Source organism: Eleginops maclovinus, chromosome 2, assembly GCF_036324505.1.
Source record: "Eleginops maclovinus isolate JMC-PN-2008 ecotype Puerto Natales chromosome 2, JC_Emac_rtc_rv5, whole genome shotgun sequence".
NCBI classification, from domain to species: Eukaryota; Metazoa; Chordata; class Actinopteri; order Perciformes; family Eleginopidae; genus Eleginops; species Eleginops maclovinus.
Window position 1 is genome coordinate 1652004 of NC_086350.1, and position 17735 is coordinate 1669738.

Below are 17735 nucleotides of genomic sequence, written 5' to 3' on the forward strand. Positions count from 1 at the left end.
ACACACACACACACACACACACACACACACACACACACACACACACACACACACACACACACACACACACACACACACACACACACACACACACACACACACACACACACCCACCCCCTCTTAGAGTGATGTGCTCCTTCAGTAAAAACTATTTAGATTATTTAAACCGTCTGAGGCCAGCATTTGAGTTCCAGTACTTGTGTCACGTTCCTAACAAGAAAGTAATACAAAGCTTTGCAGGAAATGTGTTTGTGATCTCAGAAACAAACAAATGGTACGCTGTCAGTTAAGGTCTCCACGAGATAAGCAGGGTAAGGACTTGTATGCACTATGTTGTGCTTTTTGCCTCATAAAAGCAAAAAGTAAATAACGGTGACATCCTCTGCAAAGTGTGGAAGTCCTCCCTGAAGTCTCTGGAGTTCTCTGCAGCTTCTCTTCAGTTGTTCACAATCCACCATAAAGACAAACCCTCGGACAAATGGAGAGAAGCACGTTTTAATCATTGACATCATTGGATTCGGCACCAAAAACAGCTTTGACCTTGATTTTCACAAACAAACGTATTTATGAATAATTAACAAACACGATCATCGACAAATAAACAGGTCTTTAAATGTGATATCAATAATGTGCATAATCAATAATAACCACAAGAGGGTGCGATGAGTCTCAATAGATAGATCGATATCATCTAAACAACTTCTGATCATCTCATACTCAACACAACGACTGCCTTAATCTAATCAACGTATACTTCAAACAACGTATCTTAACCCTTTCTTATAAAGGTTTCTAAAACATGACCATTTCTTTGTAAATCTAAGCATTCCTAACTGTTAATATTTGAACGTTTCCAACTACCAGAAGAAGAAGAAGGGGGAACCCTTACTGGTCCCACAGAGGGAAATGTACATTTTGACCCGTCCCAGTGTTGGGAGCAGTGGGCTGCCATGCGTGCGGCGCCCGGGGAGCAGAGTAGGGAACGGTGCCTTGCTCAGGGACACCACGGTAGCACTCAGTCGTTATGAAATCTGACTTTTTATTCTGGAACTCTCCAAGTTCTGGATTTTTTCAAAAAAACTCAAATTTCTGACTTTTCTGAGAATCTCAAAAGTCAGTGTTTTCAGATTTTCATTAAACCTCGACAGCCAACAGAAACATCTCTTTCCGGGAGATGAAGTGGTGCCACCGCCGCCCTGACACCCAGTAATCATTACATTTGATAGAATAAACTTACGCTAAATTCAAAATACTTTGACTTAATCAATACTAACGAGCTTCTAGTGCAAACAAAATCACTGTAAATAATTTCACATAACCAATCCTTACTCTGTTTAAACAGCTAATGCTTCATTATCTTTTAAGAATGATTAGTTACGCACAAAGATACGCTATACATCCGACTGATTCATTTACATTTTGTATACACAGGCCATTCAAAATGGTTTAAACCGATTAATCCTTAAAATATATTATATAAATCAAAGGAAAGTAACAAAGTGCTGTATGCAGGAATAATAAGACCACATTTGAACCAAGTCTTTCTCCTGCCTCTTTGGGAGTAAAGGTAAGCGAGGTGAGGGGTTTCTGTGTGTTTCAGTTTAACAAATAATAGAAACCAAAGCGTATTACAACACTCGAGTATGGGGTTTAAAACAGTCCTGGAGTCCATTGAGTTCCTGGACGGATCGGGGACAGTAGCGGTGGGAAAAGTGAAGGCGGAACAAATGGGGGCCTTGGGGGTCGGAGGTGATAGAAAGTCGGAGACGGTAATGATACCATTTCTTGCTAAGATTGTTCTGACTAAAAGAGGATCCTTTGGCAAGTGTTTTAAGTAAAGTATGGGGGGTTCGGTGCTGAATTTGATTGGGGGATTCGGGGTCAAGCTTGTCGTGGGGTCCATGGTAATGTCAGGAATGGGGGATTTCGGGCCTGTCATGTCGGGCCATGGGTTTAAGGAAAAGGGGGATGTGGGGCCGGGCATTGACATGATGTTCTTGGTTCTGTTAGGAGTAGGGGTTGTTGGTCTCTCCCTTGTTATGGGGTCCATGGCGCCATAAAGAATAGGGGGTGTAGGCCTGTACATTTCGGTGATGATCCAATAAGAGATGGGGGCTTCCGGCCTTTGCTGTCTCACGGGGTCCATGGTGTTTTTAGGAATAGGGGATGTACGGCCGGGCATTAGGGGTCTTGTGCTGTAAAGAGTAAGGGCTGTGGTTCTCTGCAATGTATTGGGGTCTATGGTGCTGAATGGAACCATGGTTGGGGTGTGTTCGTCTTCACCTTGTCATGGGGAATTGTGTCCTGAGTTTGATGGGGAATGTCGGGTCGACATTGCGTTGCGAGAATTAGGCGCTGTGGATCTTTGCACTGCCACAGAGTGCAGGGTGTTGTTAGGAATAGTGGCTGCGGGGCCTTGCACTGTCATGGGGGGCATGGAGTTGTAAGGATTAGTGGCTGCGGGGCCCTGCACTGTCATGGGGGGCATGGAGTTGTAAGGATTAGGGGCTGCGGGGCCCTGCACTGTCATGGGGGGCATGGAGTTGTAAGGATTAGGGGCTGCGGGGCCCTGCACTGTCATGGGGGGCATGGAGTTGTAAGGATTAGGGGCTGCGGGGCCCTGCACTGTCATGGTGGGCATGGAGTTGTAAGGATTAGGGGCTGCGGGGCCCTGCACTGTCATGGGGGGCATGGAGTTGTAAGGATTAGGGGCTGGGGTGTCCTGCACTGTCATGGGGGGCATGGAGTTGTAAGGATTAGGGGCTGCGGGGCCCTGCATTGTCATGGGGGGCATGGAGTTGTAAGGATTAGGGGCTGCGGGGCCCTGCACTGTCATGGGGGGCATGGAGTTGTAAGGATTAGGAGCTGCGGGGCCTTGCATTGTCATGGGGGGCATAGTGTGGTAAGAAAAAGGGGATGTGGGGCCGGGCATTGAAATGCTGGGCATGGTGCTGTAAGGAGGGAGGGATGTGGGATTGCATATGTCAGGCATGATCCCATAAGAAAAAGGAGTGTTGGGGTTCTGCACTGTCATGGGTGCAATGTTGCTGTATGGAATAGGGGGTGCAGGGCCGAGCATTGACATAGAGAGCATGTTGCTGTAGGAACTAGGGAACGTGGGTCCAGGCATCGACATGGGGGGTCTGGTGCTGTAGGAATTAAGGAACGTGGGTCCAGGCATTGACATGGGGGGCATGGTGTTGGGTTGAGACATAGCGGTTGTCGCTCCGGCACTTCCTGAAAAAGTGTTGTACATTCTGTGCAGCGTGTCGCCCTGCTCAATGAGCAGAGCTCTAGACAGTGCCTGGAAACTATCAGAGAGCGACTTATCCAAACTCAACAATTTGCTTTCATTGTTGGTCTTCCTGAAGCCTATACCAGGTTTACTATGAGCTAGCTTCTCCATTAGCGCCTTGGCAGATGCGAGGGTGCAGCAGAGATCCCTCAGAGCGTTGTCCACAACCGTGGAGGTTTGTCCCGCTCCTCTATGCTTGATGGTTAAAACAAGTTGCTCCAGCTTCTTCACCGTCTGGGCAACTGGTTGGCAGCGCTGGTGGTTGTCATGCACATAAGCAATCAAGTTGCAGGTCTCTGAACAAAGGTTCAAGGCGAAATCCATCATGCCATGGGTGGGATCAGGTGAAGCCAGCATGTTTAGCTGTAGAGACAGAGAGGCAGAGAGCTTTGATTTGAATAAAGTGGTGACACAGCAAAGTGAGCTTTCCCAGACTGAACTGTGAATTGCACAAATAGATAGATCCAATCCCTCTAACTGGTCCTGGGTCTGCCCTTTGGTCTCCTCCCAACTGAACATGCCTAGAACACCTCTCTAGGGAGGAGTCCAGTTGGCCTCCTTACAAGCTGCTCAAACCACCTCAACAGGCTCCTTCTCCCCTCCACCCCAAGGTGATGCCAGCCACCCCCCGGGAAAACTCATTTCGGCCCCTTGTATCTGCAATCTTGTTCTTTCACTCATGACCACCCCCCCCCCCCACCCCACCCCACCCCCCTCTACAACTAAAATAAACCTGCAGTACCCGATTATATTCTGGCTTCTTGTGGCTGACTGAAACAGGGTTGGACATTGATTTTTTTTAAAGTTGATGCAAAGAGCTGCTTGTTTCCTGCTGCAGCATTTCAAAAGCAACACAATCCTTCAGTAGTCTTTGTGTTCAGGTCCAATCTTTTCCCTTTCTGCCGCTTTAAGTGTCAAATGAGCCTTTATATCCACCACCTGGTGTCTTACTAACATACTTATTTTCAAGTAAAAGTCATAAATGATTTACATGAAAATAAACTACCACTCACATTTGTTTCCCTCTGTGACAGGGTTATTATAAATGCTAATATAACACGTAAGGAGAATTGATTTTTGTGTAGCTTCTGTAAACCTTATTTTTATATGTAAAAAATATGAGAAAAAAGCCAGAATTCTGAGATTTAATTCAGAATTCAAAGGTGTGTCAGTATTCTGACATTAAACTCAGAAAAAGTGACTTTCTGAAAATAAAAACAGATCACTTTTGGTCGGACCAACATGTGGCCCTAACCCTATTCCGGATGAAACAGGTGTAGTGGAGTAGTAAGTCTCCTCTAAGATGTGATGAAGTATAAATCAGAATAAGATCTATAAAGTATTTTACTACTACTTTGAATATTCATGAGGCAGGAAGTCATCTCCCGGAATACACTCAGCATCAGGTTTGGGAAATATTTGTTTTGAGAAGGTGGGCGGAGCTTTAGGAGACAAAGCGACTCACATTCATTCAATACCGTGGACAATCCCCACAGGAGCAATTTGGGGGGGAAGTGTCTTTCCCAGGGACACAACGACATGCTGGGACTCGAACCTACAGTACCCTAATCTGAAGATAAGCGCACCATCCCACTGCGCACGGGAGGATAACAACGAGCATCCTCTAACATATTCTAAGGATTAAGAGGACATCTTCTGAATGTTATACTCATTTATCCCCCGTCATGCATATGGAAAAATGCATCAGAATGGGATCTTTAAATGGTCACCAGCTGAATAAATCAAACCAGTTTAAATGTACGAATGACTGCCTGATAAAGGTTTCATCATTATTAACAATGTGAGAGAGGTTTAAAGCAGCAAGCCTTAGCTTTAAATGTTCCCTCTTGATTTGAGATGGATTCTGAAGCAAAATATCCTGTTTCAAAGCAACAAAATCCTCTCAGAATTGTTCATTATCTTAAAGCAGATGTGTTTAAGGCCCGTTAAAACATCACTACAGCAGTGAAATGTGGGATCTTGAAAGCAGCATAGTATTAAAAGATGAATTACCTGTAGGTTGTCTTAGCGAGTCTTTTAGAAGTGGCCTCTTCGAAGTCAAATCTGCAGTTTAAAGAAAACGAAAGTGTTTGTGTTTTATAGCCAGGTGGGTTTTTGTTTTAGCCACAGAACAATTTATGGCATCCAGGCTGACGTTATCTGTTAGACCTGCTGATCATGTTTGAGGATCGAAGAGTGAGGGCTCTGAAATATCTACAAAGCAGCAGCATCTTAGAGATTTGTTCTGTGTATTCGTTACTTACATTATGTTGTTTCCCCTTGAGCATGCACCAGCATTGACTGCCAGACACATATCTACTTTTCATCCAGTTTTCATCCTCATCACTTTTACACTTTTTAAATCTTCTGTGAATCATTAAGCTGCTGGTCAACATTCCTAAAAGATCAAATGCCACGGCAAAAGCTGACTGCAATGAGCTACTGGCACTACACTGTTAAAGAACAGATAGAACAAAGAAAAGTCCAGCACTTCTTCCACCACCACATGGCCTCGTAATGCCAGAGTTATATATGTGGTTTCTGAGAAACATCAAACCAACTTATCAATTACAGAAATGTTGTACAGATGGTTTAGAGGCCGTAGGATAATGTTCTATGCTTTATGCACGCAAAGAGGTGCACCCACCTGTCAATCAAATCCACCACATCCTTTAAATGATGCTTACCTTTAAATCTTAGTATAATTTAAACACTTGCATTGTATAAAACCTCTCCCCCATACAGTTATTGTGAACAGGGAAATTAACAATAGACCAAAATCATGTTTGGAACCAGACCGTTGGGCATATTAGCGTGGGGCGCTGCAGAGATCGTCTCACATCTCGAGCCAACATCAAGAGGCCATTTGAGGCACAAATGTATATTTACAACTGAGGCGACTCCTCCTCCTGATCAGCCTCCATATCCCACAAAATATTTTTGGAGTTTGTTCCCATGGAAAGATTGGAGCCAATAGGGATGGACAACCCATTGTCATTGGAGGTTGTAGCGAGGTCAGAACTAGGGGAAGTGAGGGTAAGCGTTGTCGCAATGGGCATTGGTCGAGTGTCTACGTCATTCACGTTATCCGTTCTTGATTCAGATTCAACTTTATTGTCATTGCACAGAGTACAAGTACTAGGACAACGAAATGCGGTCTCTGCATTTGACCCATCCTAGTGTTAGGAGCAGTGGGCTGCCATTATGTACGGCGCCCGGGGAGCAGTGTAGGTAACCAGTGTCTTGCTCAGGGACACCACGGTGGCACTTGGTCTTTCGGGGACTTGAACTGGTGACCTTCCAGTTCCCAGGCCAAGCCCCTATGGACTTCGCCACCACCGCCCTAGCGTGTCGCCCTGCTCATTGAGGAGTACAGCCTTCGACAGTACCTGGAAGCTATCAGAGAGCCTTTTGTCCAAATGCAACAATTGATTGTCATGGCTGCTGGACTTCAGGAATCTCAAAACAACGTTAGTTTGGTTGATTTTCTCCATCAGCGTCTTGGCAGAGGTGAGGTTGGAGCAGAGATCCCTCAGAGTGTTCTAGAGCAGGGGATGCTTGTCCCGTTCCTCTGTATTTGATGGTGAGAATGAGTTGCTCCAGCTCTTTCACTGTCTGGGCGATTTGTTGGCAGCACTGCTTGTTGGTCTTCATATTTGTGGCGAAGCTGCAGGTTTCTGGACAAAGATTCAAGGTGAAATCCACCAGGTCGTTGCTAGGATCAGGTGCAGCCATGTTGAGCTGTAGAGACAGAGAGGAAAATAAAATGGTGCCACAGTGAGGTGAGCTTTACCAGACTGGACTAAACCAACAAAAAAAGGAACAGCACAAACTCAGCTTTTTCTGATTATTAAGAGGTGGTGTGCGTGGGTTAGCCCTCTAACTAACAGTGTCTCCATTCTGGATTTCTTTTTGTTAATTTGGAAGAAAGAAAAGCTGTAAAGAAAAGTGTTTACTAAAAGCTGCAGAAACCAAACGCTGCAAGAAGCTCCAAACACAACGGAGACCAGGGGACACTAAAGAGAGACGCACACAGCTGGAGACCAGGGGACGCTAAAGAGAGACGCACACAGCTGGAGACCAGGGGACACTAAAGAGAGACGCACACAGCTGGAGACCAGGGGACACTAAAGAGAGACGCACACAGCTGGAGACCAGGGGACGCTAAAGAGAGACGCACACAGCTGGAGACCAGGGGACACTAAAGAGAGACGCACACAGCTGGAGACCAGGGGACACTAAAGAGAGACACACACAGCTGGAGACCAGGGGACACTAAAGAGAGACACACACAGCTGGAGACCAGGGGACACTATAGAGAGACGCACACAAAAGGAGACTAGGGGACACTAAAGAGAGACGCACACAGCTGGACACCAGGGGACACTAAAGAGAGACACACACAGCTGGAGACCAGGGGACACTAAAGAGAGACGCACACAGCTGGAGACCAGGGGACAAAAGAGAGACTCACACAGCTGGAGACCAGGGGACACTAAAGAGAGACTCACACAGCTGGAGACCAGGGGACACTAAAGAGAGACGCTCACAGCTGGAGACCAGGGGACACTAAAGAGAGACTCACACAGCTGGGACCGGAGCGCTGGGTGACGTTCAGGATCATAAAGCTGGACAACTGTCTCTGTCTCAGAGTGAGTCTGTCTCAGAGTTTCAGTTAAACGATTAAAAGGCAGCTAAGAATAAACCACACCTGTCAGTAACAACACGTGGTTTCCCCTGCTCTCATTAAAAGATGTCTAACTAGATCGCTTTTAAGGCAGACTTATAAAGCCATGTCCTTTAATGTTCCCTCGTGCTTTGATCCTGGTGTGTCTTTAAGCCCAGGAAACGGTCTCTTTAAAGCTTGTATTTTTAACAGCAGTGACAGTGAAAGTAGGAGCTTAATATTAAAGATGATTTACCTGCTGAGTCTTTTTTGAAGTTGCTTGTCTGAATTCAAACTCGATTTAGAGAAAATGAAACGGTTTGTTCTTTTTCAAACCATGAAACATTCTTGGCACCAAGACGAGTGATTGCTAAACCTGCTCGTCAAGTTTAAGGAGTGAGAGCACTGAAATAAACATAAAGCAGCCAGATCTAACTTGTATATTTGGTTTATTTGTTTACTTACATTATCCCAAATGTTTTAGAAGGACTTGTGTGAGATTGTACAAAGAAACACAACTTATTCAAACAGAAAAGAGTAAAAAGAGCAAACTCAGAAACCCGGCATGGATGTCTCTTTATCAGTAAAGTGTTTATCAAACACACGATCATCAAACCATGAGGATGCAAATTTAAAACAGCAAGGGTTTAAATCTCTAGCTTGCATGATTGTGTCTGTTCCCAACATGCATCAGTTCAAATCTGATCTCACAAAGTAGAAATGATGCGAGGGATTGACGCAGCGATTTAGGAGACGTGTGGACCTTCTGCCCTCAGCATCGCGGCCGGCCGGAGTCCGTTTTGAAGAGTCTTTTGAGGACGAGGAGCTGCAGGTATCCGGACACGAGGATGACGACGCTTTGGGTCGCCGACCACCAGGTGACGTAGTTGTAGTTGGACTGGAGGAGGTAGTGGTCCTTCCCTTTCCTCATGCGGGCGAAGTTGTAATGACGCCACATGTGGAAGATCTGATTCTGGAGCTTCTGCATACTCTCCTAAAGCAGACATGGTATAGTGTCATAGCAAGCACAATTACCTCCAGCCAAGTGTCCCTCTTTTTTATCTTCAGGTAAGCTGACCATCCCGGACTGAGGGACGTGTTTTAAAATCAAAGTTCAAATACCTCAATACCGGCCAGAGTGCTGTTGAGGACTTTGTCCCCATCCTCCGTCTCTCTCTTCATCTCCTCGAAACCTTCGTAGACGACGCCAAAGCTCACAAACACCCTGATGCCTCCGAACTGGTTGTGGTTCCCGAGACACATCCGGTAGAAACCTGTTGGAAGGAAATGACCTTCAGAGACAATATATAATTCTTGTTTGTAAAAAACTAGAGCGGTGAGAGACGTGAAGTCATGTGACTGTGCTGTAGTTCCTTTATAGCCCAACATTAGCCGCCTTTAGCTTAGCGGTGGTGACGTGAAGTCATGTGACCGTGCTGTAGTTCCTTTATAGCCCAACATTAGCCGCCTTTAGCTTAGCGGTGGTGACGTGAAGTCATGTGACCGTGCTGTAGTTCCTTTATAGCCCAACATTAGCCGCCTTTAGCTTAGCGGTGGTGACGTGAAGTCATGTGACCGTGCTGTAGTTCCTTTATAGCCCAACATTAGCCGCCTTTAGCTTAGCGGTGGAGACGTGAAGTCATGTGACCGTGCTGTAGTATGATGTTTTTTCTGCGGGTCCTACCTGTCAACTCAGTCTGGAAGTTCATTTGACTGACGGGGGCGTGCTTCGAAGCCACGAGGTCGCCCTGCGGTGAGTTTACCGTCACAAACAGCCGGTGATCATTGGCCATCCCCGTCACCCACTGCACCTGTGAGAACATATTGAACAAGTCCAAGTATTCAGATACAAATACAGCCATATGGATTTATTCATTAAGGGGTCGCTAATTATTATCAACTGATGAAATATATTTAATAATATTTTGAATGAGCTTATCCTTTTGTATTTTAACTAGCAAAAGAATGTTTGACTTTTCAGTTGTTTTCTGTAAAGGTATGGGAACACCGATAATGATCACATGTTTAAAAGTCAAACCGGCTCACCTTGAGTCAGTATGATAAGCTCAGGGGGGTGCCCAGATCTTAAACTCAAATCAAAATAGAAATACCACAGTTACAGTATAAGTCCCATATTTAAACTCTTACAATATGTCAGTATCCAAATGTACTTGGAGTAACAGTATGCAGATGAGTACATGTACAAAGTGACTGGATAAGCTTGATGATAAAAGGCCCACAGATGCAGAAACAAACTGTACTTTTTTGGGCGTGCATTAAGTTAAAACACACGTTTCTCTGCAGAATAATGAAATGTAATCCTGCAGGTAAAACCTCTCACCATGTAGGACAGGTAGAAGCTCCCACTCTGGTGTGCAAAGTGCCAGAAACACTCCACTCCTGCAGCAGGCACGTCCAAAGCAAAGTCATATTTGTCGGAGCCTCTGAACAAGCCTGCGTCGGCCTCTCGGAGCGACGGCTCGGACTTCCTGCTCCAGACGCAGCGGGAGCTCAGCGCTAACAGCAGAGCGGTGATGAACAGCATGTCTGCAGAGCTCTGTGGAGCAGCTGCTGCAGGCTGCTGCCGCTCAGATATCAGCTGCAGGATAATTATTAACCAGATACCAACGCTTGATAACATATCAGAGGAACCACAGTCATGCACGGTGTTCGTCCGGGTTTCATGAAAGTCATTCAGGGATTTTTTAACATCATTGCAAGTAACGAAAGAAAGACTGAAACATTATTAATGTCTTATCATTTCTACATAAAACTCAACGCCACTCAAACCACAAGGGAGAGAAAACCCCACAAAGGGATTTTAGCCTTTGCAGCCCATTTACATGCGCTAAAACCTGTAATAGAAAACCCCAATAAGCCAAATAGAGCCTCTTTAAGAGAAGGGAACACAATGAGTACAAAACATCACATGCTCACGTTAGTATTTTAATCACGTTTATTTGTGCTTTGTAGAGAAGTACAGTACATCAATTAACATAACGACCGGCTAACCGTAAATATACTAACACCTGGGCCCTCCTTTTTGTGGATGTAAAACCCGACAGTTATCTGATAACATCGGATAAAAACCTTCAGCAGCGAGGCTTCTCCTCCTCGGCGCCGCTCTTGGTGATGAAGAGCCTCTTGAGGAAGAGGAGCTGCAGGTAACCCGAGGTAACGATGAGGAGGCTGAGGGCCAGGGACCACCAGGTGACGTACTGCGAGTTGGAGAGCAGCAGGTAGTAGTCGGCGCTCTTCCTCATGCGGCCGAAGTTGTAGTAGCGGAACATGTGGAAGACGTAGTTCTCCACTTTGTGAGTCGCACCCTGCAACAAATACTACCAGTGTCACTGCTGCTGTCATCAGAACTACAAATACTACCGTCACTGCAGCTAATGTTGGGCTATAAAGGAACTACAGCACGGTCACATGACTTCACATCTCCACCGCAAAGCTAAAGGAGGCTAATGTTGGGCTATAAAGGAACTACAGCACGGTCACATGACTTCACATCTCCACCGCAAAGCTAAAGGAGGCTAATGTTGGGCTATAAAGGAACTACAGCACGGTCACATGACTTCACGTCACCACCGCTAAGCTAAAGGCGGCTAATGTTGGGCTATGAAGGAACTACAGCACGGTCACATGACTTCACGTCACCACCGCTAAGCTAAAGGCGGCTAATGTTGGGCTATAAAGGAACTACAGCACGGTCACATGACTTCACATCTCCACCGCAAAGCTAAAGGAGGCTAATGTTGGGCTAACTACAGCACGGTCACATGACTTCACGTCACCACCGCTAAGCTAAAGGTGGCTAATGTTGGGCTATGAAGGAACTACAGCACGGTCACATGACTTCACGTCACCACCGCTAAGCTAAAGGCGGCTAATGTTGGGCTATGAAGGAACTACAGCACGGTCACATGACTTCACGTCACCACCGCTAAGCTAAAGGTGGCTAATGTTGGGCTATGAAGGAACTACAGCACAGGTCACATGACTTCACGTCACCACCGCTAAGCTAAAGGTGGCTAATGTTGGGCTATAAAGGAACTACAGCACGGTCACATGACTTCATGTCACCACCGCTAAGCTAAAGGTGCTCACTAGTACTGTGTGTGTGTGTGTGTGTGTGTGTCTGTCTGTCTGTCTGTCTGTCTGTCTGTCTACCTCGATGACGCTCAGGGTGTTGTTGAGGTCCTTGCTGGCCTCCTCCTTCTTCTTCTTCTCTTCCTCTTTGGTCTTGGCGGGGTCTTGGTATCCGTCGTAGTAAACGCCGAAGCTGAGGAACACCTGCATGGTGCCGAAGCGGTTGTGGAAGTTGCTGAAACACATCTGATAGAAACCTGCAGAGACATAATGTTATATTAGATATATTATATTGAAACGCTTCTAATTCTAATAATGGTATTAATCATGTTGACGCACAAATCACGAAAAGGTTCTCTCTTGGTTAGTTCTGCAGAGTAACTAAAGCTCTCAGACATATTTTGTGGAGTAAAAAGATCCACATTGGTCTTAAAATGTATTGGAGAATAACTATAGGAAGCAGAACATTGAAATACTGCATTACCTCCCTGCTTGACTTAGGATAAGATGTACTTAGGATTTGTCACAGCCACATGGGAGAACAAGGTATTGCACAACCTTTATTTCAGAAAACAAACAAAGTACAAACATCTCCAAATAAAGAAATACAACATTTCCAAAGAGTCGAAAATATGCACTTACAGCCAACAAAATGTAGAAGTAGAATATTATTAACATTAAGTGTGCAAGGAATAGCATATTAAATAAAATAACGGAACATATTTAATTTAATATGCTATTGCTTTTGTACAAACCTCTGAAACTGATGCTCAAACATCTCATTTCTCTACTAATTATCAAACTGAAATAAGACATTTAAAGCCACAGTGCAGCCTTATTACTGTTTATTTATGTAATGCCTCAAACTTATGTCCCCCTACCCGTTTCCTCGGCCTCAAAGTTGATCTGACCCTTTGCATCATCAACGGTCGCCATGATGAGGCTGCTGGGAGCGTTCACGGTGACGGTCAGGTGTCTGTCTTGGCCGACGCCCGTCACCCACTGCACCTGCAGACAGAAAATAGTAATAATACCTTTATTAATATAGCACCTTTCATGCAGCACAAAGTCATTTACAGAGTCACACCAGATATATCAAAAACAATAACAAAGACATTTACATAAAGCGGAATGTGCAATGTGACGAAGACACATACTTTGCACATATACGATATGCTCAACAGCTGATGCACAATTTCGATTTTCACAACCTTTTTATGTCTTCTTTCATACCGTCATAATATTGAACACATCATGTTTGAGTTCTAAGGATTCTGATTGTATTTACCCTCCGACCTCTAATGGTACCATGTTGTCAACATTCCACACACTTAAAGCAGAGCCGTGCCATGACATGTGACGGAAAACCTACATTTCTTCAGAACAAAAGGTCCACGTTGTACATAAATACACATGTGCTCCATAACTGATTGACCATTTGGATTGAATTACCCTCCGACCTCTCCAATTAATGCTTCTCTGTTTAAAGAGGACATGATGCTCATTTGAAGTTAGTGAGTGACAGCTGTGACGACACACCAGCTCACTGAGTAAAATAAGACTTCCTTCTGCCTGCTCAGGCAATCTTCTGAGTTTTCACAATTTAAAACCCTCACTTTCAGAGGCCTTCAAAATAAAAGTACACGTTAAAATAACCCTCTCATGTTGAAGGGAGCGTGTTGCGGCCTCACCATGAAGCTCAGGTAGAATCTCTCTCCACGGTGAGCAAAGTGCCAGAAGCACTCGAGGCCGGCGGCAGGAAGCACCACGGAGAAGTCGTACTGGTCGGTTCCCCAGAACAGCTCCTGGTCCGTCATGTTGCCGTGGAAGTCTGTCTGGGGCCCGCCGAGAACCGGACCCCAAAACACGAGGCACAAGAACAGGATAATCCTCAACATGTCTGACAACACGAGGAGCTCCTGTCCACATGGAGGTTTGCTAGAGTCTGCGTGTAGAGGTGAGAAATGATTAACCAGCACCGACAGGTTGCCTCTGTTGGTGGGAAAACTGGGCTGCCTTCACAGGTGTGATAACGAGGAACAACTGCCTGCTATAGTTGCCAGCAGTGTGAACCTCCAAAACCACTCCACAATTGTCCAAATCAGCCAAGCCACTATTAAACTATTGTCTGCATATGCCAACGCAATTAATTAATTAATTAACGCAGCTTATGACCATTGTGCTAATCGCCCAACGTATGCAAGTTAGCATCCGGCAGTTTGTGTGCTCTGGAGACCCGTGCTCTACATTTCTAACATTGGGGTACTCAACAGGACTCTATGAGCTGGCAAACAGACTATGAAGGGGGACTGGGGGAATGAAAAGGGAAGTCTGACCACAGATGTGATGATAAAAAAGAGGAGGAAGAAGAAGAAGCTGGAATCAGGTTTTTTTTCCAAGTGATTGTTTTTTTTTTAAAAGGCAGAATATCGCAGCTGGTTAAGAGGAATATAATCAAATACATTTACAACGTCTTGGCATTTAGTTTGTTTACATTCAGAATATAAAATCGTAAAGACACTGAAAAATGTGTGCTTTTAGATCCTGGGATTTCTCCCTTGTGAGTGACAGAGCTGAGTGGCACTGCTTCATTCATAACGATAAGGTTTCCAAGAAGACATTCATTAACAGAGAGAACATTAACTTTCACGTCCTTCAAACTGAAAAACTATCCAATTTCTTCAAGCGTGTAATGACTACAAGTTGTAAGGGAGTTTCCCTTTCCTGTAGTGTGATCTATAGGTTGTAGTGCATGTAAATGGTCTGCAGAGGCTAGAATCCCTGTGTTCCCTCCTGAGGGCGTTGCTACAGCCTACATGGAACTGACCGGTGAAGTAAAAGCAAGTTGTTGAGCAAATAAGAAAACCATCAGCACTGAATTTCTGCAATTCTTTATTCATACTCTGCTCACACAGCATTTATAATCCAGTATGAAACACTGTTGGACAGGAAGTGAGAACTGAGGTGGGAGAGAGGAGAAGCTCTGGGACAGAATCAGGAGCCCACACTCACAACAATAAGGGGACAAAAAAGACTATCTCTGCAACTTCACTCTTTTTTGCTGCTCTCACCAACACACTTGTGTTTATTTAGATATGAAAGCCGAGCGAAACCATTCTTGCAAACTGAACAGCTAAATGGTTTCTCCCCTGTGTGAACAGTCAAGTGTCTATTCAGAATTGACTTGTATGTGAAACTTTTACTACAAAAAGTACACTTCAAAGGTCTCTCCCCTGCATGCAGAGTTGAGTGATGTGTCAGACTTGTAACTCGTGAAAAGCTTTTACCACAAACTGAACAGCTAAATGGTTTCTCCCCGGTGTGGACAGTCAAGTGTCTTTTCAGATTTGACTTGTCGGTGTAGCTTTTACTACAAAAAGTACACTTGAATGGTCTCTCCCCTGTGTGGACAAGCAGGTGTTGTCTCAGATTGCTACCTGTTGTGAATGATTTACTACAAAGTGAACAGCTGAATGGTTTCTCCCCGGTGTGGACATTTGAGTGTAGTCTCAGATTTGACTTGTATGTGAAACTTTTACCACAAACTGAACAGCTGAATGGTTTCTCCCCAGTGTGGACAGTTAAGTGTTGTCTTAGACTTGACTTGTCGATGTAGCTTTTACTACAAACCGTACACTTGAATGGTCTCTCCCCTGTGTGGACAAGCAGGTGTTTTCTCAGATTGCTACCTGTTGTGAATGCTTTACTACAAACTGAACAGTTGAATGGTCTCTCCCCCGTGTGGACAGTCAAGTGTCTTTTCAGATTTGACTTGTATGAGAAACTTTTACTACAAATCGTACACTTCAGTGGTTTTTCCCTGGTGTGGACCTCTCTTTTAGGTGTTTGTTGACAAACTGAGCTGCTATGAGGGGTCTCTCTAGTCTGAAGTTTCCCCTTGTGGACAAAGCTTCTATCACACTCGATGCCACTTCCTGGTACGGCGTTGTTGTGCAGAGGGGTTAAACCAGGTTTCTCCCAATTTCTACTGTCGTCAGTCTCATACTCAGAGGAGAGTGGAGTCGAGTATTGAGTAGCTGGTTGTAAAGGATGACCTGGATGTGATCCTCCACAGTCCTCTTCATCAGCTTCTGTTCTCTCTGCCTCTCGGTTCTCCTCAGTCTGGATTTCATCAAGCCGTGAGGACTGAGGCTTTCTCTTCACCCTCTTCTTCGCTCTTCACAGAAGTTAATCGGAGGTAAGTATCAGTCACCTCCTGCTCTATCTCCGGACTGGACTGGAGTTCCTCCTGTTCCTCTTTAATGTGGGGGGGCTCTGGATCCTCCTTCTCCAGACTGGAGCTACACGCCTGCTCCCGGGTACCTGTGGAGATAAATGAAATGGATGCAGATGTTAGAAAACTTTAAATTAAAAACTCATTCTTTTAATGGGAAAACACGTACTCTGTGTACTCTTATATAACCAGTAGATATAAATCCATATCAAGCTGGTTAAAGCGCAAACCCCAGCAGTTTCTACCATAACCTCCACCATGGAGCATTGGCAGGTTATTTTCATGCTGCTGTTAATCTGGAGAGCATATCAACAGACTGTAGCCGACACTGCATTTGATTATATAAAATCAGACAACGTGCGTTAAAAAACATCCAGATGTTTAGTTCAGATCAGAGTTCTCGGACTGCGTTCACACCAACCCAAACGAACCAGTACTGGGCATTTTACAGCCTACGGGCCACATCCGGCTCGCGTGAGGGCGATCAAAAAAAATAACAAATGGAAAAAAACCAGCAATCTTTTCAAAACACCTGTCAACTGGACCCCCTCCCACACACCGTGTTAAAGCCTCCCTCCCCTCTCTGGTCCCCCTCATTTCAGCCACCATCCACTCCTCTCACAACTGGTACTGTCCCTTCATCCTTTAAAACTGCTGTCATTACCCCAATTCTGGCGCCGACCCCTCCAACTTCCGTCCTATCTCCAATCTACCCTTCATCTCCAAAATCCTGGAAAAATCAGTTGCTTCCCAACTCCATGCTCACCTATCCCACAATAACCTGTATGAACAGTTCCAGTCTTCATAGCACTGAAACAGCACTCAAAATCACTATCGACCTCCTTATGGCAGCTGATTTTGGACTCCTCACCATCCTCATCCTCCTCGACCTGAGTGCAGCCTTTGACACCATCTGTCACACCACCCTCTGCAACAGGCTATCTTCCATTGGCTTCACCCACACTCCGTTAGACTGGTTCACATCTTACTTCTCTGGTCGCACTCAGTTCATTTAACTCAAATCCTTTAAATCCATCCCCTCTATCGTCACTTCAGGTGTGCCCCAGGGCTCTGTCCTGGGGCCCCTCCTCTTCATCATCTACCTCCTTCCCCTTGGCAATATCCTCCACAAATTTAACATTCACTTCCACTGCTATGCTGATGACCACACTACCTCACCACTAAACCCTAGTCCACTCTCCCTCCCATCTCCCTCACTGATTGCATCTCTGAAATACAAACCTGGTTCAGCTTAAACTTCCTTAAATTAAACGGTAACAAAACCGAGGTTCTCCTCAATGGCACCAAATCCACTTAATCTAAAACCGACAGCTTTTCTCTCACTATCGACAACTCCTCCGTTTCACCCTCCCCCCCAGGTTAAGAGTCTGGTTGTCATCCTTGACAGCGCTAGTGTTGTCACGATACTAATATTTTTGTTTCGATAC

General features: G+C 45.2%; 3 protein-coding genes across 4 annotated transcripts; all 3 read right to left on the bottom strand.

Moving 5' to 3' along the window:
- Window positions 1-479: 479 nt before the first annotated feature.
- LOC134873961 (uncharacterized) lies at window positions 480-8238 on the bottom strand. Of its 2 annotated transcripts, none has more exons than XM_063897903.1 (3): window positions 8218-8238; window positions 5309-7036; window positions 480-3658 (listed from the first exon to the last, which is right to left on the bottom strand). In XM_063897903.1, the coding sequence occupies exon 3, from the start codon at window positions 3650-3652 to the stop codon at window positions 2288-2290; it is 1365 nt and encodes a 454-aa protein (XP_063753973.1). In that variant the 5' UTR covers window positions 3653-3658; window positions 5309-7036; window positions 8218-8238; the 3' UTR covers window positions 480-2287. The 2 variants fall into 2 exon arrangements, with proteins under 2 accessions (XP_063753973.1, XP_063753965.1); XM_063897895.1 differs by lacking the exon at window positions 8218-8238 and adding an exon at window positions 7881-7963.
- A 155-nt stretch (window positions 8239-8393) lies between these two features.
- LOC134883843 (transmembrane emp24 domain-containing protein 6-like) lies at window positions 8394-10770 on the bottom strand. The gene is made up of 4 exons (XM_063912299.1): window positions 10303-10770; window positions 9646-9772; window positions 9084-9235; window positions 8394-8955 (listed from the first exon to the last, which is right to left on the bottom strand). Exons 1-4 carry the CDS (start codon window positions 10600-10602, stop codon window positions 8734-8736), a joined length of 801 nt encoding a protein of 266 aa, XP_063768369.1. The 5' UTR covers window positions 10603-10770; the 3' UTR covers window positions 8394-8733.
- Window positions 10771-10903: 133 nt separating this feature from the next.
- LOC134881036 (transmembrane emp24 domain-containing protein 6-like) lies at window positions 10904-15080 on the bottom strand. The gene is made up of 4 exons (XM_063908145.1): window positions 13745-15080; window positions 12935-13061; window positions 12135-12310; window positions 10904-11287 (listed from the first exon to the last, which is right to left on the bottom strand). Exons 1-4 carry the CDS (start codon window positions 13949-13951, stop codon window positions 11054-11056), a joined length of 744 nt encoding a protein of 247 aa, XP_063764215.1. The 5' UTR covers window positions 13952-15080; the 3' UTR covers window positions 10904-11053.
- Between the last annotated feature and the right edge of the window lie 2655 nt (window positions 15081-17735).

Bases quoted from the DNA above. Each gene is read 5' to 3' on its own strand.
- LOC134873961 (XM_063897903.1), bottom strand. From the start codon at position 3,652: ATGCTGGCTTCACCTGATCCCACCCATGGCATGATGGATTTCGCCTTG.
- LOC134881036 (XM_063908145.1), bottom strand. From the start codon at position 13,951: ATGTTGAGGATTATCCTGTTCTTGTGCCTCGTGTTTTGGGGTCCGGTT. The intron at 13,062-13,744 runs GTGAGGCCGCAA...TTCTGTCTGCAG, and splicing joins GATTCTACCTGAGCTTCATG to GTGCAGTGGGTGACGGGCGT. The intron at 12,311-12,934 runs GTAGGGGGACAT...ATGTCTCTGCAG, and splicing joins CTTTGAGGCCGAGGAAACGG to GTTTCTATCAGATGTGTTTC.
- LOC134883843 (XM_063912299.1), bottom strand. From the start codon at position 10,602: ATGTTATCAAGCGTTGGTATCTGGTTAATAATTATCCTGCAGCTGATA. The intron at 9,236-9,645 runs GTAGGACCCGCA...TCCTTCCAACAG, and splicing joins CTTCCAGACTGAGTTGACAG to GTTTCTACCGGATGTGTCTC. The intron at 8,956-9,083 runs GTATTTGAACTT...TGTCTGCTTTAG, and splicing joins GCACTCTGGCCGGTATTGAG to GAGAGTATGCAGAAGCTCCA.